This window comes from Grampus griseus, assembly GCF_964374135.1.
Source record: "Grampus griseus genome assembly, chromosome: 9".
Taxonomy (NCBI): Eukaryota; Metazoa; Chordata; class Mammalia; order Artiodactyla; family Delphinidae; genus Grampus; species Grampus griseus.
In genome coordinates this window covers 14,868,083-14,895,191 of record NC_139003.1, presented here as the reverse complement: position 1 = coordinate 14,895,191, position 27,109 = coordinate 14,868,083, and the positions used below count along the sequence as shown (strand labels likewise).

The following is a 27,109-nucleotide window of genomic DNA, read 5'->3' as shown; positions in this document are numbered from 1 at the left end:
CTAAGGAACTGATGGACATTTTATTCTACTGCATTTTGCTACACTTAATTTTTGAGCCAAAAATAATTAGGCCATGTAGAGCTTTTTAAAACTGAACTTGTGTGTGTGTGTGTGTGTGTGTGTGTGTGTGTGATGTAATTTGTTTTGCAATATCATCAGTAAGAAGAGAGAAATTTTGATACTCCATCTGTATTCAGACAAGTACTAATGGTCAAATCCCCTTGGCTCCCAGAGCAGAAAAAGCAAATCCAGATCTATGTTGCCTGTCGGAGTTTCTTACCTCTCTGTATTTCCTGGGAAGCTTTCCAGTTTTGGGCTCTTCTGCTCTTCCTTACTGCAGCTGAGTCTTACACAGAAGTTGGGCCACTGATGGCCTCTTGGGGGCTTCTGGACTTCCCTTCCCAAGAAGCCTGGCTCGCAGGTCTTCTCCTCCCCTTTCAGCTTAGTTCTGTGAACAGGATTCTTTAAGGAACAATCGTGCATCCTGGGCGACTGAGTGACATGCCGGTCACACCCTCTTCTCAGCAGCCCTTCACCCAATCCCTTTTTAAAGGGGAGATGACATCTCTCATTGAGACAGAAAGAGGCTGCCAATCCTTGGAGGAAACTACGATGTCGTTCTCAAGAAGGCCTGGGATTTCTGAAAGAACAGGGGTCTCAGCAAGCAAAGGGCAGAGGGCAGCTTTGTTTTTTCATGCCTTTTCTCACAGCCATCGCTGTTTAGAATTAAACGGCAAAAGGCTGTGATCCATGTAGGCATAGCGTATTTTTAGATAGCCGTTGAGAAGGGCAGTGATGAGCCGAGAGAACCTTGAAACGCTCTGGTGACCTTGGCAGCACGGGGATTTATGGACTTACAAGAACCATTTACGTCCTACTTTAGTCTGTCCTTTTCTTTGATCAATGCCATTGGCTGAGTACCTCATCCATGCTTGGTGCTCTTCGACCCCCAGCAATATGTGGAACACTCCAGTTCCTGCCCAAGGGCATACATGATAAAGTATCAAAGGTGGAACTCATAGATACGGAGTCTTCTGACCCCAACTATATCATTCTTGAGCTCAACCTGTTTTGATCATTAAATGAATACTTGCTGAGCACCTGACTGTGCCTTAAATTGTGCTGCACAAGTCAGGACACCAACGTGGAAGGTGACACGGACGTTTCCTTGGGCTTGAACGACGACACTTGAACATGAACAATCGTCAACCCCGCTACACGGAGGGGCAGGTGGGAGCTTAAAAAAAAGAGAGATCTGTCCAAAAGGCGATTTTGCATTTGGTCAGATCTTCTGGAAACTTATTACAAGCTAGATACTATGTGAAACTGCTTTGTAAACTGGAAAGCACTACACCAATGTTAATGACACTTAATTCTACCTGTATAGTTACCATAAAGATGGTAATTAACCTGAATACAGGCTGTTCAGACTAGTCGATGGAACACATCTTCCTCTACACCTGGATCTTGGAAGTTTGCCAGTGAAGATGCGTAAGAAGTGACTCTGGGGCCGGCTGACCCAGAGAGCATCAGGATAGACTGTCTGGCAGTCTCCTTCCCGGCAAGCCATTTTCCAGAACTTGCTGAAGCCTACAGATCTCATTCTCCAGTTAACTCCAGCACAATGTGCACTGAGAATAAACAAAATCACTGATGATATCATGTTGTCACACTTCATTCCACAGGATTTAACAATTCGAGCCACGCCAGGGCCAGGCCTCCATCTGAACAGAGAACATTATCTGTGTTTCCTCACCTGGAGTGAAAATTCTTGAGAACGTCCCTAATCCTGTAAAACTTAGCCCCCGACAAGGAAAAAAGGTATTTGAGGAAGGAGGCAATGAGGAATAAAAAACCATAACCTTTCTCTAGGGTTACTTTGTGTAACTCTATTGTTTAGCTTTGGCCTATAGTTATCAATACTCAATTTTACAGAATAATGTTGAAAAAAGACACCTTAATAACAAAGTGGATGACCCAGAAGTTTAATTACAAGAAAATCTCAGTTTGGCACTCCCCTCTCCCCATTTCTCAATCATTCTAGGATTTGACAATTAAGACCCCGCATGAGGTTGAAATGACTTGCCTGTGTAGTCTCTCTACGACATGGTTAAGTCATATCAAATCCCACGGCTTACAGATACAATACATGGCTTCCTCCCTCCGGTTAGCGAGAACAATCATTCCATTGACTGCCTTATGCAGGCTGACGTTAAAGACAAGACAACACTTCTTTCATTGGCACAGAGACTGGTGTAGGAGGTGACTGATGGAAGAGGCGGCTGCAGCCGCCAGACGTGCAGCTACTGCTCAGTTGTCCCGTCCAGGATTTGTTTAAAGGAGAACGGAGAAAACTTGTAACCAGCCCCGACGTAGAACTTGTTCTGGAACTCCACCCTGTTGTTAGGGGCAAGGAGAAGGGGGTTTGAACACATAAACGAGAGGCTGGCAGCTGGAGGGGAGAGGCTGGCAGCTGGAGGGGAGAGGCTGAGCATGTGTAAAATCAAGCACCAGGTGACGAAGGCGCCCCAGGCTGGCAGCCACCACAGGAATCCTCTGAGGCTTTTTTTTTAAATCCTTCTCTCTTGCCTCCCTCTTACACCTTTCCCTCCCCCGACCCCACTTCTTCCAGGCCTTTGCTAGTGGCCTCAAGGACCAGAGCATGACCTCCCCCAGCTCCCAGCAGCCGGGAAGCCCTCGCTAGGCAGTACTGGATAAGGAGCTGTGATGAGACAGCGTGTCACCAGGTTGTACGAGCTTTTTGTTTCCATCCTGATCTTAAACTGCGGGGCTTACGTGACTGCAGAACCACCACAGCCTTGACATATATATATATATATATAAAGAAGATGTTGGGGGTAGGAGTTTAGTAATTTATTTATTTATTTTTGCTGTGTTGGGTCTTCATTTCTGTGCGAGGGCTTTCTCTAGTTGTGGCAAGCGGGGGCCACTCTTCATCGCGGTGCACGGGCCTCTCACTATCACGGCCTCTCTTGTTGTGGAGCACAGGCTCCAGACGCGCAGGCTCAGTAGTTGTGGCTTACAGGCCCAGTTGCTCCGCGGCATGTGGGATCCTCCCAGACCAGGGCTCGAACCTGCGTCCCCTGCATTAGCAGGCAGATTCTCAACCACTGCGCCACCAGGGAAGCCCTTGACTTATATTTTTATAACTTACATAACAGATATCACGTATGATCATTTCCGCTTTATTATACTGCAGAGTTCATTTCTTGAATGAAACGGGGAGAAATGATGTTATAGCCTCGGGCAGGGGACCCTGTGATTCTCTCAACAGGTGAAGTGTAAAACCTTTCCTTTATGAACAGTGGCCACAGAGGGAGGGAGGAAGCCCCAGGGTTGCTAAGGACAGTCTGGTTCAGGGTGCACAGGAGCCCTGATGCTTCAGTATGGACAGCACACTCAAAACCCTCAGCTGAAATGTGACTTGGGAGAGAGAGAAGCCTAAACAAATGTTTTCATATTCGTCGGCCCAGTGATGGCCGACAGTCTCTGGACACACCTGTGAATGTCAAGGGCCTCCAGTGAGTGCCTTCCTCCTGCTGGGTACCCTCCTTCTGTTTCCACTTTCCAAGAGTTTAGTCGCGGGACTTCCCTGGTGGTCCAGTGGTTAAAAATCTGCCTTCCAATGCAGGGGACGCAGGTTCGATCCCAGGTTGGGCAACTAAGATCCCACATGCTGCAGGGCAACTAAGCCCATGCGCTGCAAATACTGAGGCCACACCCCACAGCTAGAGAGCCCACGCGCCACAACTAGAGAAGCCTGCGTGCCACAACGAAGATCCCGCGAGCTGCAACTAAGACCCAACGCAGCCAAATAAATAATTTTGAAAGAAAAAAAAAATGAGTTTAGTTGTCTGTTCTGTTGGTATAACTCCAGCACTCAGCAACAAAGGCCAGACATCCCAGATTTGCTCAGCATTGCCCTCTGTGAGCCTTTCAGATCCGTCATCTTACCAACAGTTGAAGCCAATTATAATAACAAATGAACATTTCTAACATGTCTTACAGAGCAGTCACTGTATATGTATATAGGCTCCCAGGTATTACATCATTTAATATCATACCAACAAGGGGACTAAACTAAGCTTCCAAAAAGGTACGTGAATTGCTAATGTCACACAGCAGGTCAGGATTTGAACCCAGTTGGCTGGCCCTACAGCCCATCCTCCTTCCCTAGAGCACACTGAGAGCATCTACCCTACAACCAGTTCTTACCAGTGCAGCCGCAGGGCGTGCAGGAAAGCCGAGAGGCCCTCCATGATCAGAAGGATGGCTACCGTCAGAACAGCAAATATGGCAAAAATGATGAAGACCCCAATGAGTCCTCCCCAGCCTTGCACGCGAAGGCCAATGTTCATCACCATGGTCCAGAGCACTTCAGACAGTTCTGCAAGATGCAAGACAAACATTCTCAACCACACAGTTTATCTGGCAAATGCAGATTATTCTTACACCATAATCCTGGACCTGCACACCCTACGACTCAGCAACTCCACTCCCAGGTGGAGAAGGCGGTCATGTGTGCCCTAGGGTACCTGCGTGAGACTGTCTACGCAGCTTTGGAGGAGCTTCCAGCAAGAGGACAAGTATAGGATGGCATATTATTCACCAATGAAAGTGAGCAGACCATAGCTACTGGCAGCAACGTGAATATATCCGAGTAACATCATCTTATGCCAAAGAAGCAAAACACAAAAGAATACATGTACTATGATTTGATATGCACTGAATGTTCGTTTCTCCACCAGCCCCTCAAATTCATATATTAAAGCCCTAACCCCAAAGTGATGGTACTTGGGAGATGAGGGTGGGATCCTCATGATGGGATTAGTGCCCTTATAAGAAGAGATACCAGAGAGCCCCCCACCCCTTCCAGGGAGATACTGTAATTACAGGAGTTTGTGCAAGGAGACAAACACAGCCAGAGCAGTCAAGACCACACAGACGCTGAGCACTTGCTTTTCTGCTGTAAGTCAACAATCAGGCTCACTTTCACTGCTTTGCTTTCTATCCCTTTAGCACACATTTTGGCCTGGCTTCTCTGTTCTTGGCATTATGCCCAGGGCTGGGAATGCAGAGATAAAAGTCAGGGTCCTTGCCTTTCAGGAGATGACAGTCTAGTAGGGAGACAGGCTAATGAGACAGAATTACAATCGGTGCTAGGATAGGGGCACCTCCAGAACCCAGGGGAAGGGCACCTTCCAGACTGGGGGCCAGGGAGGAAGACTACCCGGGAAAGGTGCTAGCTAAGCTGAGTTCTGAAGGAAGGATGAGACATCAGGTGGGGAGAGAGTGAAAGAAGGGAAGAATTTTACAGGCAAGGGAGCTGCAGGGCAAACATACAGAGGGGCCCAGCTAGTGTGGCATCTGCGGGAGCCTCAGTGCAGTTCCTTGTGGCCACTGCACATGAAATGGGAAAGTGGGTGGGGGCAATCAGGAGCCGGTGGGGCATGGAGGGAAATACCAAGAGACAAGACTAGAGAGGCAGGCAGAAATCAAGAGGGGTTTTACACAGTAAGTTGATAAGTCAAGATTCCAGACTTAAGTCATTCTTGAGGCTTGAATCTTTATACCAGGAGATGCAAGGGGCCTGCAGAAACTAGGAAAGGCAAGGAAATAGATTCTCCCCAAGAGCTTCCAGAAAATACAGACCTGCCAACACCTTGTTTATGGGTCTTCTGGCCTCCAGAACGGTAAGATAATCCATTTCACAGTGTTCTGAGCTGCCACATATGTGGTAGTTGTTACAGCAGCAACTGGAAGCTGATACAGAGGGTAACCATTCCAGCAAGATAAAGCCAGACCTACTGAAAAAGGTCACTTCTACTATGAAAGAAGAGCCATTCTTCTGGTCAGAGCACCAGAGATGACCCAGAAGCCACTTTCACCTAGAAGTACATTGCATCTGTTTCCAAAGGGACAGGCGATGGTGACCCTGCCATGCGGCCCGCTCACTCACGTGCATGCGCCAGGCTGAGGGCCCAGAGCCGGAGGTAGGAGGCTGTGTTGGAAATGCAGCCCAGGCAGTACTCAATCGTGTGGATGGCCTGATGCACAAAGACGTCTCCAAAGTTGAACTGAAAGAGAGAATTTGTAATGCTATTTCATTAAGTACTTTCTACTCAAACGTATTACAAATGATACAACGGACGAATAAGGCCTGGACTCTGCTGTTAAGACACTTCCAGTTGAACGAGGGGGAAATAGGTATTAATATATTTGTAGAAACAGAATGAGCAGCCCACAGTAGGACACGGTGTGTGTGCAGTAACATTTCCCAGAAATGGCTGAAAAGAGCTCAAAGCAGCAGAGTGGTTGGTTGGTAAGGGGAGCTGAGATTTGCGCTGAGCCGTGAAGAACAGGGAGGGAAAAAGAGAAGCCAGTTCATTCCTGGTAAAGAAAATGACTCCGGGTAAGGAAAAGGTAGGGGTTGGGAGCATCATGAAGGTTAAGTTTGGGAGCAAAACCATTTGGCTCGACTGGGAGCTTGCTGAGATGAGGAAAGACTCAGCTGTGGAAGCCGTGGGAAAGGCAAGGATGGACACAATCGAGAAAACCACCTGGAGTCATGAGGAACCAGTAGAAGTATCTCAATAAAATAAAGAAATACTGGAGGCAAGATTAATCTGGTAGAAAAATGGATCAGGGAAAGGACAGCCCATAAGCAAAAAAAGCCAACTTGTTGATTATGTTAGTAATCCAGGTACGAGGGGAAAAGGAACAGTGCTGCAAAGACAGCAATAGATCATTCTTTTCTTTCATTACTCTGATGTTATGAGGGAAACAATCTGACTGGCACCATCCCTGCCCTGAGGCAGCTCACCGCCCAGCAGGGAGAAGATGCAGACAGACAGTTACCACACGTCAGCATGGGAACTGCAATAACCAAGAATGCAAGGGTGTCGTGGGAACACAGAAAAGGGTCCCTCACCCAGCAGGGCCAGGGTCATACAGGGCTCTGAGGTCCCTGAGCCCGAATGGGTGAAAGAATGGTACTGGCAGAAATGAATACTTTGGAGAAGGGGGGTAGCTGATTCCCAGACGTGTTGCGTTGCAGGTGATAGCTGGCCATACAGGCTGAATCTCTCAGCACAGACCAGCAGAGGCAGAACAGGCTCAGAGGAAAAGTCTGGGCTGGAAAGGGACACCTGGGACCACAGCTGTGCGAGGAGTGAGAGTGGGAGCTAAGAGAAAATGAACTAGGGGAAGATCATGAGAAGAAGAGCTGCCACCCTCAGGAAACATCTCAACTCAGAGATAAGAAAGAAGGAAATTGATGACGAAATGAAAAGGTCAAAGAGCTGGGAGCAGTCACAGGGCTGCGGTCCAGGACGTCAAGGATGGAGGGATATCCAGGAAGAAATGGGGGTTGTGGTCACTGGGGGTTGTAGTCAGATGCAATGGGGAAAAGACCAAAATCAGTGCCTCCCCTCCCATTCATCAGTGAAAACAGCAGAGAGGAACTGAAGGGGCGGGGATGGGCAGAGGTGGAGAGAGTGGGTAGAGAGAGTCACAGTAACAGAGGAACGTCTGGTGAAGAATGAACCTCAGCCAAAGAGAGGTCTGGCTTTGCCCCGGCTCCTGGGAGGCAACCTCTAAATGCCTGGCATTTCCCAAGTGAAAGAAACGTCTGATATTCATGGTCCGTCCCTGGGACCACACCTCACCGCTTCTGCTAATGAGGTGTCTATGGTGGGCACTTGGTAGTTTACGTGGGAGCTGGCTTCACGTGGTTAGAGAGTTGAGACTTTCAGCCACACGTTATCAACCCAAACGCATCTCCAGGGAGGGGACAGAGCCGGAGATTGAGTGCAACCACCTGGATTGCACTTGGGTCAATCACACCTACATAATGACACCCCCATAAAACATCAAACACAGAAGCTCACGGGAGCTTCCTGAGTTAACAATACGATAATACTGCCACATGTCAATGCCGGGAGAGCCATGCATCCCTAAGAACACAGAAGCTTTGCATCTGGAACCTTCCCAGTGTCAGATTCTGCTTACTTGTGTCTTCCTCTGGCTGGTTCTGATTTGTAGACTTTTGTTGTAAGTAAAACTGTAATTGAAAGTATAGCATTCTCCTGAGTTCTGTGAGCTGTCTACAAATGACTGAACAAGAGGGAGTCTGAGGGGACCTCCAGACTTGTGGGTGGTGTCAGAAGTGTTGGGTAGACTTGGCAGTCTGGAGAACTGGGCCCTTAACCTGGAGTTTGGCTAACTCCGGGTGCGGACAGAAGTGGGACAGGACCTGGAGGGGGAAGCAGAGTCGAGCCTGTATGTCGAGCCTGTATGTGCCTTGTGCTGGGAGACCCAGGCCTTATTGTACTGGGGGAAGAGCCGTCAAATGGAGCCTGACGCTGCCCCCAGTGAAGGCAGCTGGTTCACGAAGGAGGTGGCAGGTGAACATTGACCGGATATATACCGAGGCCACGAGGAGGATGGATGAGGAAGGTTGTACTGGACAGGCTGGGACTTGATGAGTCAGAAGATGTGTGGGTTGGATTCTAAAACATTCCAGCAGGTCTGACAGACCTAGTAATACCAACCGCCATGAATACGGGTTACTCTCTGTACCTGGAATCTTGTTGGGAAAACTTTCCATGATCCAGATTTTTCATTCATTCTAATCGACTATTCATTGGTGCAGATGAATACTTGTTGGTTTTTTAAAGTAATTAACACCACAGACGGAGTTATTTATAGCATTTCTCAGGCCTCAGGAACCCTGTCCCCACTCCAGAATTAGAACAGAGCTCGGGTTAAACCCCCCTGCCCGGGGTTCAGGACCGTGGGTGACTTCAGTCATGGTATAAAAACAGCCAGCCGTCTTGTCTGGGAAAACATGGTACATTCCTGAGCGGGGAGTGGCTGCCCTTGGATGGAAAGGGACAGGGAGGGAGGAGAGAAGAACACAGGAATTTGTGACTTCCCTTGAGAGGCAGACAATGTTACAAAGATAAGTGAACAAAGAAGAGATTGAGCCAGGGTTGAGGCCAGAGGTGGCGATGGCATCTGAGTGTGCTTACGACTGAGAATAAATAACCCACTTCTTTTTTTTTATTATTATTATTTTTTTTTTTTTTTTTTTTGCGGTACATGGGCCTCTCACTGTAGTGGCCTCTCCCGTTGCGGAGCACAGGCTCCCGACGCGCAGGCTCAGCGGCCATGGCTCACGGGCCCAGCCGCTCCGCGGCATGTGGGATCTTCCCAGACCGGGGCACGAACCCGTGTCCCCTGCATCGGCAGGCAGGCTCTCAACCACTGTGCCACCAGGGAAGTCCCATAACCCACTTCTTGCTTCAATATAAGGGACCAGACTTGGCCTCCGCTCTCATGAGTGAGGGTCACTGATGGGAAAGATCATGATAAATTTAGCAGACTCCCAGGGGCACAGTTCTGACCAAGGAGACTCAGTAACATTTAGGGCCTCCTATGTCACTAAACGTGAGGCTGATATTCACCTCGCACTCACAGATAGAGCGGCACCTGGGCGAAATTATTTAAAATGCTCCCTGACTGGTTGGTAAGTAGCTGCAAGCTTAAGTGCCCCCCCTTTCCTGGGACCTCCCCAACTTCCCATGACTCAGTGATGACAGGGTTGCCACCAGCAGGGTCCTCCCAACCCTCCCAGCTCTACTGCCTAAGTCCGTTCTGATTGGCTGGTGCCCACACGCTACTGGCTGTCAAATATGTGAGCACCATCCCTGACTAGATCTGGCTTCTAGAATCTGTACAAACTGGAAGTCTTCATAGGGTGTCAAGTCCCAAATACCTCTTCCTTCTTCTTTAGATAAGCAATTAATTTTTTGGCCATGCAGCTCGTGGGATCTCAGTTCCGCAACCAGGGATCAAACCTGGGCCACGGGAGTGACAGCACCAAATCCTAACCACTAGGCCACCAGGGAACTCCCCCAGATACCTCTTCATCGTGGTCATCCTGAGCCCCATGGGCACCTGCAGAAGCCCTGTGACCAGGGCTCACGGAAGGATTGGAGTTGTCACCTTCAATGTCCTCGGTGGCATCTTCTTGGATCCTGGAGGCCTGTAGCTTTCAGCAAATAAGAAAATGCAGTGTCAAATTCACCCTTCGAATGACAAAACTTCTATATAAAATAAAGGCTCTCATTAAATATTAGCCATGTCCCAGATACTGTTCTAAACCTTCTATTCAATCTTTTTATGTAAGCACAATTATCACCCCATTTTACAGAGAAGTAAACTTAAGTAACAGAAAGGTTAAGAAATGAGCCCAGGACTGCACAGCTGGTAAGGCTAGTTAGTGGCAGAGCCAGGATTCAAATCCAGGCAGTCTAATTCCAGGGCATGTGCTTTTCTCCACTGTGTTCCAGAACGTGCCAAATTAATCACACTCTTTACAGTAAACCAACCGTCGTGTGACCCAAACAGCCAGATTTCTACAAGCAAAATCAGGAGAGATTAATGACTGCTATGGTCTGAATGTTTGTGTCCCCCCACAAAATTCATGTTAAAATCCTAACCCCCAAAGATGAAAGTATTAGAAAGTGGAGCCTTTGGAAGGCACTTAGGTCATGAGGGTGGAGCCCTCGTGAATGGGATTAGTGCCTTATAAAAGAGGCTTCAGAGAGCTCCCAAGCTCCTCCCATCAGGTGAGGACACAGAGAGTTGTCAGCAGTGAACCAGGAAAGGGGCCTCACCAGAAGGTGATGCTGACACCTTATCTTGGACTTCTAGCCTTCAGAACTGTGAGCAATAAATTTCTGTTGTTTTAGCCACCCAGCGTGTGGTATTTTGTTACAGCAGCCCAAACGGACTAGACAATGACTTTTCCAACACAAATATACTTTTTAAAATAAAAACATCACTTTATGAAAATAGCTAAGAAAAAAATTCAAGGAAAAAAAAATCTAGGTGTAGTCACCATTCAATTTGGCCTGAGTCTGAAGAAAATATTTCTTTCAAGTCACTGTGAAATTTAATGTCCCACATCCAAAGTTTTTCCTAGAATAATTTCACGGGTGGCATATTGCAAATTAGGCATTAAAGTGTCTTTACCATTCTTTCTTCAGCAGGTCTGAACCTGATATTGCAGATCTTTGGGCAAAGGTACAAATGAAAGCCCACGTGCCATATGTTTAAATATTTAAAAGTTAGAAATCAAGCCAACAAACTCCTAAATAAAATATGTTCTGGCGTCTGTCTTGATAAATAAATTCTCACAAGAACTTGGAAGGCCAGGTTCAAATTCAGCATCCCACACCAGGACATGGCAGCATGGGAGAGCTGGCCCTGCACCCCGGCGTGTGACCCTTCCCTTCTCACCTGTGATTTCATCTCACAGCACAAGGGCCGTGGCCTCGTGTGCACATGTGTGGACACTCCCACCCAAATGTCTACGTTCCACCCACACTCCCTCCTTGGGAGTCCTGCTGCCCCTTGGTCACACCAGGGTCAGTGGTACCCAGGGCGGTGCTGTGGTTGGCCCTTTTTATGCCCTGGAAGTGGGCTTGTGTCCATCTGGACAGGAATTCCAGGGTGCTGGGTACCAAGAGGGGGCTCTGGGTAAGCCTTTCCCCTTGGCCCATGGTTCCTTGCCCCATGGTGAGGAAATGGGGCTCAAGTTAACATTACTTTGTCTTCTTGAAATCCTATTTTCTCTCCCCATCAACTTAAGGAAGAAAATACCAAAGAAGAAACAGAAGACAGTTTTTCCATTTCCATCTTTAAATGCTAGCCTTTTCTGGTCATATCCTGAAATTGGTTCAAATGAGCATGAACAACTGTGTAGAAGCGTGACACTGGGACTTTGTGGATCTTACTGACTCTTCTTCCCATTCAAAATATACTTTGCAATCCCCCTAACTAAACGTCTCACAATGTTTGAGCTGGATGCCGTCTGAAATAAAATAGTAATCAATTTTAAATGAGTTACTTGCAACTGTCTAAAAACATGTAAAACACACGTGCACAAAGACAGACACGAGGATGTTCACAGCAGCACGATTTGTAATTACTAACAACACTGGAAAAAAGCTAAATAACTATCAATATACAAATGGATAACCAAATTGTGGTATATTCACTCAAGGGAATACTATAATACATAGCTATCTCACACGCACACACACACACAAACACACACACACACACGCACACGCACACGCACACACAATCTCTCAAACATAACACTGGATGAAGGAAGCCAGACCCAGACGAAGGTGTGGTGTATGGTTCCACTTACATAAAGTTCCAGAGCAGGGAAGACTAACCTATGGTGTTAGACGTCGGGATAGTGGTTGACCTTGGGGTGACAGTGACCGGAAGGAAGCACACGGGGACTTCAGGGTCTATGGTGTTCTGCGTCTCTATCCAACTGCTGGTCACACGGATGTGTTCGTGTGATGATACTTCACTGATCTGTGCCCTTATCATTTGTGCCCTTTGATGTATGTAGGTTATACTTCAATGAATTTTAGCATAGAAAACACACATGTAAATGTAAAGATTTTAAACAGAAATGCAAAGTTACTTCACCGTGACCTGGGATACGGAGTGATAGGAGCCCTGGGTCCACGGCAGCAAGTCAGAAGAGGAAGCAGAATGTGGGTGGTCCGGGCGGTCCAGGGGGCTGGCATGAGCAGTTCTGGGGAGGACATGTGCGCTCACTGGCTGCCTACAGGGTGCGTGCCAAGAGGGCCACATCACAGGTGGCCCTCTAGTGAAGGGGTTTCCAAACCATGTCCTGCAGGGACCCAGGGCTACAGGGTGACAGAGGAGCCTGAGGAGATGGGACCTCTGCTCATTTCCCCCAAGGCCCATCAGAACAAGTCTGTTTATAATCTCTATGTACTGGGCCTCTTTAAGGTTTCACAGGGGGACTTGAGAGGAGGCCAGATAATTCCATTATGGAATCATCTCTTGGATGGAGGTGGAAGGAAATGTTTCTAACATGAAAAAGGACCATCTAATCCGCAGCCTAAGGAGTCAATCGACAACTACACAACCCAGGGGCCAAGGAGGCAGGCCTCCAAGCAGCCTTTGGGAGCCCCTGTTCCCGAGTCAGCCTAGGAGGTATCGCCCAAGATGGCAGACTACAAAAGCACCTCTACTTCCTTCCCTGTCATACAAGTCATCCGTGGAGAAAAGGGAGAAATCCGTCACTTTGGCCTCAGCCACTATTTAAACAGCTTTTGTGGAGCAAAGAATAAGACAAGCTATGGTTTGAGAGTCCTGGGACTCAGGCGAGCCAGCAGTAACCTAGTCCTCGACTTACAGACAGGTTGAGTTTCTAAGAAAGACAGTTGCATCTGTTTCTGCAGAAAGGTATTTGCCACCTTCCTTTGAAACACCAGTTCACCTATTTGGACAATGGTCCACCTCAACTCTCCTTTACCATCTTGGTCTCTCACCTATTAACCAAACAACAAACAAGCATTCTTTGGTTTGCCTTCCTGTGTATTTATATCCCACATAAATTATATTTCAGACAGGTTTTGGATCTGGTCAAGGCTGGCAGGAAATAGTGGGAGAGGCCATCAGCCACGTCAGGGTGTGGAGAAAAGGAAACACTCTTGCAGTGCTGGTGGGAATGTGAATTGGTACAGCCACTATGGAGAACAGTATGGAGGTTCCTTAAAAAACTACAAATAGAACTACCATATGACCCAGCAATCCCACTACTGGGCATGTACCCTGAGAAAACCATAATTCAAAAGAGTCATGTACCAAAATGTTCATTGCAGCTCTATTTACAATAGCCCAGAGATGGAAACAACCTAAGTGCCCATCATCGGATGAATGGATAAAGAAGATGTGGCACATATATACAATGGAATATTACTCAGCCATAGAAAGAAACGAAATTGAGCTATTTGTAATGAGGTGGATAGACCTAGAGCCTGTCATATAGAGTGAAGCAAGTCAGAAAGAGAAAAACAAATACCGTATGCTAACACATATATATGGAATTTAAGAAAAAAAATGTCATGAAGAATCTAGGGGTAAGATAGGAATAAAGACACAGACCTACTAGAGAATGGACTTGAGGATATGGGGAGGGGGAAGGGTGATCTGTGACAAAGCGAGAGAGAGGCATGGACATATATACACTACCAAACGTAAGGTAGATAGCTAGTGGGACGCAGCCATGTAGCACAGGGAGATCAGCTCGGTGCTTTGTGACCACCTGGAGGGGTGGGATAGGGAGGGTGGGAGGGAGGGAGGAGCAAGAGGGAAGAGATATGGGAACATATGTATATGTATAACTGATTCACTTTGTTATAAAGCAGAAACTAACACACCATTGTAAAGCAATTATACCCCAATAAAGATGTTAAAAAAAAAAAGTTTACCTGAAAATATTTCCAACCACTTAAAATATACGTGATCTCAGCACAGCCCACTTAATCTTTTGCACTAACAGAGGGAAGCAGAGACCGATCATCTCAAACAGTGCCTGTGTGTCATTTCTAGACTCTAATGGTCCCTGGAAGGTTAATCTTCCCAAATCCTATTTGATTTAGGCTGACAGTAAACACTTCATCACCCCCTGAGTAAACCTGAGGCTCAGGAGAAGTTGAGACAAAAGGAGGAAGTGGGCTGAAACTGGTGTTTGACAATAGGGTGAAAATCAGAAAAACAAGAACAGACTTATTTAAACGTGTTTCCTCCTCTAGTTCCCTCTCACCATCTGTAACATAATACAGTAAAAGCCCACAACTTTATTTTTTTTCCCCACAACTTTAGAATCCTGATGAAAACAACTTTCAATGCTCATTAACACACTAAAACTACAGTAAAAGACTCTTATTTTCAACTAATAAAACAACCACGTTCAGAGCCTTCAAAGTCATTACCTACCACTTGACTCAGCACACACACCCCAAGCACGGTTTGCAGCAGGTAAGATTTAAATGCGACCATTATGCTGGAATCAAGAAAGCCCCAAGGAAAAGCTGAGCTCTACGGTAGGAAGCATCCCTGGGGTGGGTCAGTTCCTCACCTCACCAGGTCCTTCAGGCCCTGGTCAATGCGGGGTTCTCTCTAAAGCCCAACTTACACTTGCAGGGAGCCCACATTCCTACCCGCAGTGAGTGAATGGAAGTGGGTGGCGCTTACCTGGGATCTCCGATGACTGGCTCTGAGAATAAACGGCTTAATCAGAAGCATCCACGGCACAGAAATCAAAGCCATGATAACACAGAAGCTCTGGACTTCTTGCTGTAAGACCAAAGCCGTAAGATCCCATCATTGCAAGGTGACTGCACAGCACGTTTCACATGATACAAATGGTAAACATGTATCATTTCAGCTGAACTTTATTTGGAGTGATCTACAGCGTTTCAATGGACCCATTCACCCTCCCATCTTGGGCTATTCCCAGTGCAGGGAGAGAGCTGTCAGTCCGGTGGTACCGGGTGTCCACTCATGGTGGACACTGGAGTCTCCCTGTCTTTACTCCTTACTCTCCAAGTGGTCCCTTATCATACACCCGCACCATGTGGAGCCTGTCATTGGACAGAAGAGCTCATGAGCCACATCATAAGGGCAGCTTTATTTGTCCCTGGTCCCCTTGACTCTGCTCCGTGGGGACAGTCAGCCCTGGCCCTGGACAAAGCCCTGGCCTGGCACTGCGCTGGCCACTCTGGAGTGACCAAAAGTCCTTGGGTCACTTTAAGTCACAAACGTACTGTCTCCATCAGTAACCTTGTATTTGCAGTACTACTAAGCCCTTGTGCTCTCTTTTTCAAAACAATCATCCCCTACTCGCACAGGCTCATTGTGGGTGAGTCACCTAACGGGTCCTGGGACGCCTGGGCTGAACTCTCTTTTGCTGTCTCTCTCGCTGTCACAATTCACTCTGGAGTGAGGCGTCTATGGTCTTCATGCCTCGCTGAAGCCCAGGCGACATCCCATTTTATCATCCTGTCAGGTATTTCCTTTCACATCCTCACCCCCAACTCTTTTTCCTACCCTCCCGAGTCACTGGGTTTGAGGACTGACCCAGAGCTGCTATGGTCTGAAGAACCAGGACTCCTGGGAAGGCTTCATCAGAGCCATTGAAAAGGTGTAGAAATGGGGTGCTCAGAGTAAAAGGGAAAACGCTTCTTGAGCCCTCACATTTCTTTAACTGTTCTGGCCAAGCTCCCAGTGAGACAATTTATCATCATCCCAATTGTAGCAAGATTTACCCCGATAACAGTGGAAACATTTTATCTTCTCCATCTCCTACCCTCCTCCACTCTTATTTTCTTTTATTTTATTCTTGGCTGAGTTGGGTCTTCGTTACTGGCCACGGGCTTTCTCTAGTTGTGGTGAGCGGGGGCTACTCTTCGTTGCGGTGCGCAGGCTTCTTATTGTGGTGGCTTCTCTTGTTGCAGAGCACGAGCCCTACACATGCGGGCTTCAGTAGTTGTGGCACACGGGCTCTAGAGCACAGGCTCAGTAGTTGTGGCGTACAGGCTTCAGTAGTTGTGGCACGCAGGCTCAGTAGTTGTGGCTCACAGACTCTAGAGCGCAGGCTCAGTAGTTGTGATGCACGGGCTTAGTTGCTCCGCGGCATGTGGGATCTTCCCAGACCAGGGAGAAGACCTGTGTCCCCTGCATTGGCAGGTGGATTCTTAACCACTGCGCCACCAGGGAAGCCCCCTCCTCCACTCTTAAGTGCTCCCAAGAAGGGGGAGAACCACGGGAACACACACTGCACTTGCCAGTCCCAGGCCCCTGTCCTCGAAGCTACCTCGTTGCCATTTGCCCATTTAGATATCATGCTTTTTCCCTTCACAATGTACAAAGCAACCAGAGATGTCTACTTATCTGTTGCTCTTCTTCTTTGATATTGAAACATGGCACGAAGCAACCAGAGCACTGTTTGGAGGAGGCTGTATTAGTAACTTACACTGTCTCTTCCAGCTGCATGACGGGAAGATGAGGTTATGGAAACTGCAAACTGTGTCTAGATAATGAATCTTCATTCCAGGGTGTGGAAACCAGCCAACTCCAAATAACATTTTTGAATGGAAAGAAGCTGGAAAAGCCATTCACTGTTCAATGTTCAGCGCACTAAGACAGGACTTTAGTCTTTAGGAAAAGAATTAGCACATGAACTATGTGGTGAATCTGAGTACCGTGCCTCAAAGAGAAGACTTGTTTGGGAAATCCAAGTGAACTTTCATTTAGACTCCAGCATTGCATAAACGAACCTTCCGGATACATTCATTTAATGCCAATAGTCTAGGGATGGTTCCTTCACCATCGATGTATGACAAACAGGTGCAACAATAGTAAGGTGGGATACAAGAGAGCTTTCAGAGCTATATGTCGTCTCTGATTATTCGCTAAAATCATTCCTTACTTTTTCTTCTTCTTATTTGCTGCTTCTATAGGGGAGGAGAACGCAGCTAGGATTCAAACTCATGAGGACGTGTGCAGCTGTAGGAGGAGCATGGCTGTAACTGGGACCCAGGATGAGCGGTCACTGGCAGGTGCCATGTGCTGGTATTGGGAAATCTAGCCCTAGAGCTTGATCCAGAGGAATTAGAACCTATGTAAGTGGGTCCTTCCTTAGTGAAAACCTACCAGCAAACAATATGATCAGGTTATCACTGAGAGAGGCCAGAGGAAAAGAACTATTTGTGTTACCAAAAATTAGTCACTGAGATATTTTTATACCCACCTCTCATGGGACATTTATACTTTTTTAAAATAAAATATTAAGTTGATAATGAGGCTGAAAGAAACAGAAGTCAGAATGGCAATAACGTCCAACTGTTGGAAGGTATCGTCCATAGAAGAAGAGCCCAAAGAAAAAAAAAAAAAGCATCTCCAATTAGCCATGGAAGCTCATAGGACGGCATGAGTTTGGTTCAGTTTTCCAGAAACTCACTCCCCCTGTGAACAGAGGGATTCTTCTTCTTGACTCTGCTTCGATTTTCTTTCTTGTGAACCTTAACCAGAGTTTACTTTTATAACAAAAGATTATTCATTTTTAAGGTGCTATTTAGAGCACTTACAGTTTCAAGCCAATCAATCCCAAGGATTATTTTTTTTCTTTCTTCGCAGACAACGTACAAGCTCATTTTCAACCCCACAGCAATAATCCCTCCCACGTATCACCCAGATAGGAACGGCTGGAGCCACACCGCAGCACCGCCCTCAGCACCCAGCCATTCATCCAATAAGACCTTCTGAATCTGAAGAACCTAACACATCGGTGCTGAGACGGCTCAGTCTTGCAAATAATTACTCTCTGCGATACCCAAGGGTAGGAGAGAGATTTAACATAATCAAGTGCGTAAAAGAAGAAAAAAGGCCCATCAGTACCTGATGTTCGTACAGGGGTGCGTTCGAAGGGTCGTTATAGTTAAACAGGAACATGTTGATGAAGTGAATGAGGATGCTCGGGGCTCGCCGGGACACAGAGACGTCGAAGGAGCACCATTTGAAAATGATCATGAAGACCAGGTATCCGAAAAGACACAGGATAAAAATCATCTCGGGGATGAACTGCAGAAGGATGTTGAGAGTGTTCCTGAAGAATCTGAGGGTGGGAAACATACACACGTACAAGACAGAACATTGAAGGAATACCGACAACTCACTATTCTCTCCAAATCACCACATGTTCATTTCTTTGAACCCTGCATCCACTCCCCAGGCACGTGGCAATCATGCATGGCTGGAGAAGAGGAGAAAGAAAGGTGCTTTTGCACAAAAGGTTCAGAGAGAACCAGGGTCTAGAAGATAAAGTCTGAGGCAGAGGGCAGGCTCACAGAGACAACTGATGATCTGGCCGCAGCTTCCCATGCAGACCAGATTCATATCAACACAGTTAATGGTACAAGGATATAGAAGCATGGCTTGGCAGGTTTTCCCCTAAGGATGCCCTAGGACAGGGGTCGGTCAACAATGGCCCACAGGCCAAACTGAGCCCATCACCTAGCTGTGTACAGCTTACAAGTTAAAAATGGTTTTTACATCATTAAGTGGTTGGGGGGAAAAATCAAAAGAATATTTGATGACACATGAAAATGATAGGAAATTCAAATTTCAGTTTTCATAAATAAAGTTCTATTGGAAGACACTCACACTCGTTTGTTTACAGAGTCTGTGGCAGCATTCACACTACAACACCAGAAGTGAGTAGCTGTGACACAGACCATCTGGCCTGCAAAGCCTAAAACATTTACTATGTGGCCCTTTACAGAGAAAGTTTGCCACCTTCTGCTCTAAGACATAGAGAGAGTCCCACAAGACTAAGTCGGGGGACACCCAGTTAAAATGTCAGAAAAGGGCCCCAGACCCTTGGTTAATTGTAAGAGTTATTGGAGGGAAAAATGCAGATCCCATGATAAAGCAGGATTACTAGAGATAGTTGAGGCCAGCCTGACACACGATGTCAATGATAGTCCAAAAATCACTTCCTGGTTTTCTCTCTCATTTAACTCTCACAGCACTTTCAGGCAGGCAGTAGTACCAAGGCGCTGTCATTCGTTTACTCACTAAATTGTTCTTATTTTTTAAGTAGAATCGTACATCTATTGGTTTTCTGATTGGAGGTCACCATGTGCCTGGCTCTGGTCAATGAAATGGGAATGGAGGTGGCCTGTGTCACTCCAGGTGGAACCTTAAGAGTCAGTGTGTAACTGACCACACTCTCCTGTCACAGCAACTGGCAGCTTCCAGGTGGTGGCAGCCCATCAGCTCTGGTCGCAGTGTGAGGATGAGATGAGCAGTGCCCCCGGTGGCCCACGATGACATGCATCACGGTCATAAACCACTGTGATTTGGGAGTTGTTACTGCACAATAACCGACCCATTCTGACTCCTCTATTCCCATTCCACAGCAGAACACGATCTTGGAGACGTTAAGCTACATACCTATGATCACACAGCTATAAAGAGTTAGAACCATCAGTCAACTTTCTGACTCTAAACTCTGTACCATTTCTTTGGCACGGTGCTGACCTCCTGGCAGGTGGGTTTCAGCGATACCTACAAGCTGCCATGTCCACAAAAGCATCTCTAAATAGGCATATTGGAGGCCGTTTTCAAACATTTACAACTCAGCACAAATATGCAAGTTTGAGAAGCTTTCTATAGATCAATCTTAACAGAAAGAAGAGACGGGAGAACGTTAACAGTCAAAGAAATGAGAGAGAGGCTGCTGCCAGCAGGAAGAAATTATACCAAATGGAACTCAGAATTTGAGGGCACTTATGTCCCCATTTGCCCACTGGTGGGAGTTAAGCCTGGATCTAGCATCAGCGGAGGCCCTGCAGGCTGGGAGCACACATAGCACTGTGGCCTTGCAGTCTCTTTCTGAACCCTCAAATATTTCTGAGGTGAAAGGTACACTCAGCTCAGGAGAAACAGAGGTGTCATTTCTGGCAAACCAGCTTGTCTGAATTCAAGTCAAGAGACCGGGGGAAGCAGTCCCCATAGGAAGGAAACTTGCACGGAGGGACACAGGAGCAAAGTGGGGGCTCTGCCACTGCTCATCCCCGACACGGTCAGACCAACAGGCAGAAAGTTCATTGTGAAACTTACATGTGATTGAAAAGGCTGAGAATGACACCAAAAACCATCTGGACAATTCCCAGGATAACTGACATCTTCATCTTATAGGAGTTCAAGAATGTTAGCTTGTTTGAAGCCAAGTTCCAAACCTGGAAGGGAAACGTGACAAGAAAGACATGAGACCAGAGTCTAGAAGTTCTCCCAGAGTCAGGGGCTAGAGCTCGATTTCCCCTGAAAAAGTCGCTCTGGGAACCACATTTTCAAATTTCTGTCCAGTTCAGCACATGCATTTTAGGCTCAGCAAAGGACCAAACCCCTTATAAATGCAACTCTCATGACAACTGTGTTGGAACCAATAGCACCATTAGTAAAACATCAAGTAACTGGAAGAAAAAAAAAAAAACTGACATGATTTTTCCCCTGTTCTAAATGAAAAGACATTCTGAAACATTATGGAGAGATCTCAAACTTGCCTGGGTTCCCACATTAATGGTGTAGATCTCTGGCCCACGAATTTAGCCAATCCCCTCTTAATAATACCACCTTTTACGCTGAATTTCTATAGCACTTTACATTACAAAGCATTTTCCCAGGCCCTTCTCAAGAAGCCACTCCTGTAGCCAACATTTATTGGCACAGAGAGGGACGCATGTACCTGTCCTGCCCACACCAGACAGGCACACAGAACAAGCACTCAGCGGCTGGGGGCTGTCGTGGCCTCACCCTGGTTAATGGTCCCAGTCACTAACGCTCTTCTTCCCCGCAGAAATCTCCAACACCCACCCCCATGCGAATGATTCAAGTCCTTGCTCCTACCCCTGACCCCTCTGGAACTTTAGGCATCTGGAGGGTTTGCTCCTCAGAACTAACAAAGCCACAGGGTCTTCTTTTCTTTCCTCCTAAACTACTTCCTCCTCCAAACTCCTCTGCTTCTGCTAAGGGGTCGACGTCCACCTAGTGCAGCCTCAGTGCACAGTTCCCTTCCCCTCCCCCCTGCAGGAACCACCTCTCACTGACTCTGTCTCGACAATGTCCTGAGCGGCCGCCAGCTGAACAATCACTAAGGGGGCTGCTGGGAAGATGGGGAAAGGGACTCCTGTCACAGGTGCTCAGACCCCAGAGGCACCTCCACGACCCTCCCCATCTGCCCTGGCACTGAAGCTGCACAGGCTTGCCCTCCACCCTCTGCTTTTTCCCTTTGCCCTCCTGGTGGGCCAGTCCCCACAGAATCACTCAACACAGTAAGGGCAGGGTTACCAGTACACCTTAGACCCAGCCTGGAAAAACTAAAAAATGTTCACGGTTAAGTACCAGGTACATACTAAGCTCTTCAAGTGTATTTATCTCATTTAATTCTAACAACTCTATGAGATAGTTGTAAGTATTCCCATTTTACAGATAAGGGCATTTATCAAAATCTCAGAGAGACTAAGTTACTTACACACCCAAGGAGAAATAATACAACAGCAAACGGAGCGTTTACTCTGTTTATGCACCAGACTCTGCTGGGTGTTTCACCTATAAAATTCGTTCACTCTTCTGAGCAATTCTATGAGGGCTATTATTATACCCATTTTACAGATGAGGAAACAGACCCAGAGATGATAATTTGCTCAAAATCACGTAGCAAGTAAATAGAAAAGCCAAGATTTAAACACAGCCTATCTGATTCTAAATCATGGGCTTGTAACCATTGTGTAATGTTCATTTATTATAAAATTTACAGACGCCTTTAGAAAGCCCCCTCAGCTCTGATGCCCAAATATTTTGTGACCTGATTCACAAATAGATGCTCAACAGAGTTAATGAATGCAGCTGTAGAAATTTACATTATGTAAAAATCAAACCCTTCATTAATATATATAAGTGCTAATATAAACACAGAAATGTTCTATTAAAGAGATTATCTCTGAGCAATCAGATTGCAGGAAGAGGAAAGGTAAGAAAGGCAACTCTTTCTTTTTATTTTTAAAATTTTTTTTTACATCTTTATTGGAGTATAATTGCTTTACAATGGTGTGTTAGTTTCTGCTTTATCTTTTTATTTTTTAATAATTTTTGTATTATATGGGTTTTTAATCACATATATTATTATTTTATAATGTTTAAAAAGACCAAAAATCTTTAAAAATCTAAATGTTACTAGGAAAAAATTAATTATTTTCAACACATCACCTTCCCTTTCACCCTCACATTTTTCTAACTAGTGGGCAGATGACAAGATTGCACACAGAGTAAAGACTGGACCACTCAATTCTGAATCGTGAAATTTGCTACTCTCCCTTTGTCCATGAGGAGCAAAACTGGGTAGACAGGATTTGCTGATGCATTAGATGGGGGCTGTGAAGAGAAGAGACAGGACAGTGGGAGCAATGAGATTCAAAGGAAAGGAAGGTCAACCAGACCCTAAAAATCACTCCCCTCTAATACTCCTCCCCTGCCTGTTCGCTAATCATGAAATTCCTTGGACTGAAGATAAAGCCTTCCAGTCTACAAAAGTAACAACTTGCATTTATTTTTAGCACTTTGCAGCTTACAAACAGGACTTCAAGGACTTCGCCTCTTTTGATAAAACTTTGAATGCAAGTGCCCCTGGGTGGCAAGTATAAACCAATCCTGAGTGATGCGCGCTGCTTTCATAAGGGACAGGAGGTGGGCAGCAAGTGGGAGGAACAGGAAGACTGAAGAGGAGATGACCCACAAGATAGGAGAGACCAGAGAACCAATTTTAGGGCCAGTGCTATTACTCTCAACTGTCAGCAAGTAAAACTGTGGTCTCAGGTTCTCTTCCAACAAAGTGAGAGTAGAGGAAACTTTTATGAACCCCATCTGCCAAGTTCAGCTCCAGACACTTGTGCTCATTTGGGGCACAAGGCCGCCACCTGGTGGCAATATGGTGCTAAGCCATCGTGTGAGGGGTTTTACCCAAATAGGGATGTGTCTTTTTGACATCTCTTTGTACCTGCAGGCTGGGCGAAGAAGCACCTTTGTCTGTTTGGCTCAAATCCAATTGAGGTAGATATAGCAAACCATTAAAGTTAACACTTTTTTAAAAACTTGTATAATTCTATGCAATAAAATAAAGCAAATATAAAAGCAAATCCACACTTTTCTAGGAAAAAGAGAGATGTTAATCACTGCAAGAAAACGCCAAAGTTGGGAACTTGGTTAGGTTGCTAAATTGCTTATCTAATATGCATACTTTCCAAGCAACCACGGGCCTTTTAAAGAAGCAACAGTAAACCACCAGGGGTATAACTGAGAAGAAAGAGGCAGATGTTTGGGAAATTGCATGGAAACTGACCCAGGGGCTGGGTAAAGGGTGCAGGTAGGACATTTACTTGAATCCGTTGCAGTGCGTCACAAAAACCTCCAGGACATGCTATTCTATCTCAGTACAAGTTGGTGGATTTGACAGGTTCTGGTACTTTCCTCCCCTCCACACAGAGATCCCCTCAGCAAGACATTTTACATAATGAATATTTAATCTCAGAAGACATTATTACCGGATCAATCCCAAAAGGGTATGGATTTCCGGAGTACACTCCCGGAACGGCTGGGTCCAGCTGTAAATATGGATTTGTTTCCATTACTTGTGTACTACAGAGGGAGAAAGGAAAAACAAAACAAAACCAATGATCAACTAGAGGTAGGAAAAACACTATGGTACCATCAGTCATCCACTTGCAAGCCAATCAAAGCCTAACTGTTGGTGCGACTCACCAATTGGTCCATTCAATTATTCCACAAATGGGTATTGAACACCTACTGTGTGCTGATTCTCACCCTACGTACTGAGCTACAGAAATTACCATCAGGCCCCCAAGGAGGTCACAGTCTGAGTTTCCAAAGGGCTCCCAGCCTGACTGGGTATAGTAAAGAAATAGTTATACTACATCAGAAAAGAGGCAGGGGGCAAGGGTGACAGGAGTATAGAGGAAATAAAACCCAGCCCTGGGACCAGGCTGGGAAATGTCCCCTGGGAGCATGAGAACTGATCCTGGAGGAGTGAACTGGCTTTCACACATGGCCCCTGACCTCTGGGAAACTCAGCCCCTGAAAGCTGTGGTCCATTAACTGCCTTTAAATCTGTGTCCCATTCTCACCCAGAAGCACAAATGTCAATGGGCAGGAATCTCTTACCATCTGTGCAAACCTGAAGGGGTTAAGAACATTAGGGCTTAATTTTTCTTTTTTTTTTTTTTTTTGCGGTACGCGGGCCTCTCACTGTTGTGGCCTCTCCCATTGCGGAGCACAGGCTCCGGACGCGCAGGCTCAGCGGCCATGGCTCACGGGCCCAGCCGCTCCGCAGCATGTGGGATCTTCCCGGACCGGGGCACGAACCCCTGTCCCCTGCATCGGCAGGCGGACTCCCAACCACTGCGCCACCAGGGAAGCCCTTAATTTTTCTTTTTTTAAGAGCACACATGTATGGAGGGGCCCAAGGATGAGTATTTGAAAGGATGAAGAACAGAATATTGGCAACGTGGACAGGCTGCCTAGAAACACACTCCCTCCCTCCTGCAGCTGGGGTGTGATGGGTATTCGGTAGCACAGGGGAAATTAGGAAGCCTGATTATGCTGACCAGGCCCTCAGTGACAGTGTAAACAGCTGGCCCTGACCGGCCATCTCAGACCTAGAGCCCGGTCCTAACAGCACGCCTCAGTGCAAATGGTTGGATCTAATGATCAGAGATGTATTTGTGTGTCAACAAAGATAAAAGAGGGAACTGGCCTGGCGCCCACAGCTAAGCCAACAACATCAGACAAGGCCACCCTGTGACCATCATGGACCAAGACAAAAACAAGACCATTCCACAATCTTATCTGATATCAAAATATGGACAGTTCAAAATAAGGACGTTGTCCAAACCACAAAAATGACCACCACTCCCCTTGTCCTCCCAGAGGCCAAATCCTCTAAGCCCTTCTAACACCCTCGTACTGAGATGCCCCCCATCCCCAGAGGGCACCATCTCCCTCACTGAGTCAATCAACCCAATTCTGGTGACAACACACACGATTCTTGTGGTCTGTGGCTGAAGGATGGTGCGACAGTGTCTCTAGCCCACTGTCAGGGAAGGCAGGCCCAAGACCTAGCTTGTGGCCAGTGACACAATCAGCCTGCTGTGCCCTTTGCCGCTCTGATGCGTGCCTACGGTTTCCTTTCGCCTCCCTGCTGAAGAGGGTCTGCTTCATACCATCCATGCTTGGGCGTGGGGCTGAGCTTGGGGTCTCTCCGACTAGGCTTGGCCTCCACAGCCTGGAACTGGGGCCAGGGTAACTTACATGCACACAAAAGAACAATATTCCAACCCACGTTTGCAGAGTGACAGCAAGCCAGTTGACTCGGACTTTTCGCAGTCACACTCCAGGGCAGATGAAATGTTGTGTAAATAGTTTGCTGAAGCTATGCTGATTTAACACATGTTCCGGGATCCACCACTGTGCTTATGAGTTTAAGGCTGAAGAGCAAAACTCAGCAATTTCTCTCCAAATGTTATGAAAAGTTTTGTTCTTCGAGGCATCTCTTCAGGGTACTAATTGCAAAGAAAAAACAAACAAAACCCCATACCCATAGCCATCTGTAACTGTAGTCCTGCAAAATGTTTTCTTCTTCATTTTTATTTACTTATTTATTGTTCAACATTCCTGTCCTCTACTACAGGGCACTTGGACCCAGCAAAGGGACTAAAAGGAGAGGCACGGAGCCTCTGTGACACACCCACCTGTACTACGATAGCCCCTGAGCCCCCCTGGGCCTTCAGTCAGCACCAAGCCCCCAAAGGCACTTAGGAACGTTCACGTCGAAAGGAACCCTGCGTTGAATCTTTCCTGAGAAATCCTCAGAGGAGACGGATGGTGTATTCTCTCCCCCCACTTACGATGTGTGGTGCAGATTTTGGTGAGCAGATAAGACCCCTGACGTGCCTTAAATAGAAAGTCCTACCACGCTTGAGAGAGAAAAGATGGAAGCAAGGTTGCAGATACGGTTACACATCTCCGCCTCCCCTTTCTCGCGGCGCTCTCCTGTCACACTTCCCACTGGACGTTCCAGAAAGAGACAGAGAAACTTGAAGCTGCCCTGAAGCAGGTGAGTGGGCAGACGTGAGGGAACATCACCTGGGACTTTTAGGCCTCGCAAAGCAACCCAGAACCCACTGTGGTTGTCTCGAGTGTGTGATGCAGGCAGCCGAAGGTGCCCCAAAGATCCCAAGGGAGTCAGCACTCTCCCTCGAAGCCCCTGCCCCTCACTGCCCTCCTCTTCTCCCCCAATTCATCACACTGACCCACCCCTCAAACTCAAAAATCTTTCTCCCTCTCCATAAAAGTCTCCATTCCGAAGCGCTCTCTCCATCCTGATGACTGTGTGTCTGACACACTGCATAATAACTGGGGATGCCTGCGGAAGGTGTGGTGGGTGGGGACGCAGAGAGCTTCCAGGTCTCTTTCCTGCAGCCCAAACTTCTCACCAGCCTGCACATCCTACCCTCTGCGTTCCTCGCCCCGTCCCCCACAAGTACAGGGAACAAGTACAGCAGCGCAAAACTAACCGTCTCCTCCTTTGCTTTCAACGTTCAGTCAA

General features: G+C 46.9%; 1 protein-coding gene across 1 annotated transcript in view; it reads right to left on the bottom strand.

Moving 5' to 3' along the window:
* Positions 1 to 2,303: 2,303 nt before the first annotated feature.
* The window catches only part of ATP6V0A4 (ATPase H+ transporting V0 subunit a4), a gene marked incomplete at both ends in the record, with an annotated part of 47,224 nt that continues 22,418 nt past the window's right edge, over positions 2,304 to 27,109 (bottom strand). The window contains 8 exons of the mRNA XM_082662183.1: positions 2,304 to 2,397; positions 4,237 to 4,408; positions 5,981 to 6,098; positions 9,947 to 10,075; positions 15,124 to 15,225; positions 18,328 to 18,544; positions 20,554 to 20,672; positions 24,030 to 24,123. Coding sequence (XP_082518309.1) covers positions 2,304 to 2,397; positions 4,237 to 4,408; positions 5,981 to 6,098; positions 9,947 to 10,075; positions 15,124 to 15,225; positions 18,328 to 18,544; positions 20,554 to 20,672; positions 24,030 to 24,123 — 1,045 coding nt within the window. The remainder of the gene's footprint in view (positions 2,398 to 4,236; positions 4,409 to 5,980; positions 6,099 to 9,946; positions 10,076 to 15,123; positions 15,226 to 18,327; positions 18,545 to 20,553; positions 20,673 to 24,029; positions 24,124 to 27,109) is intronic.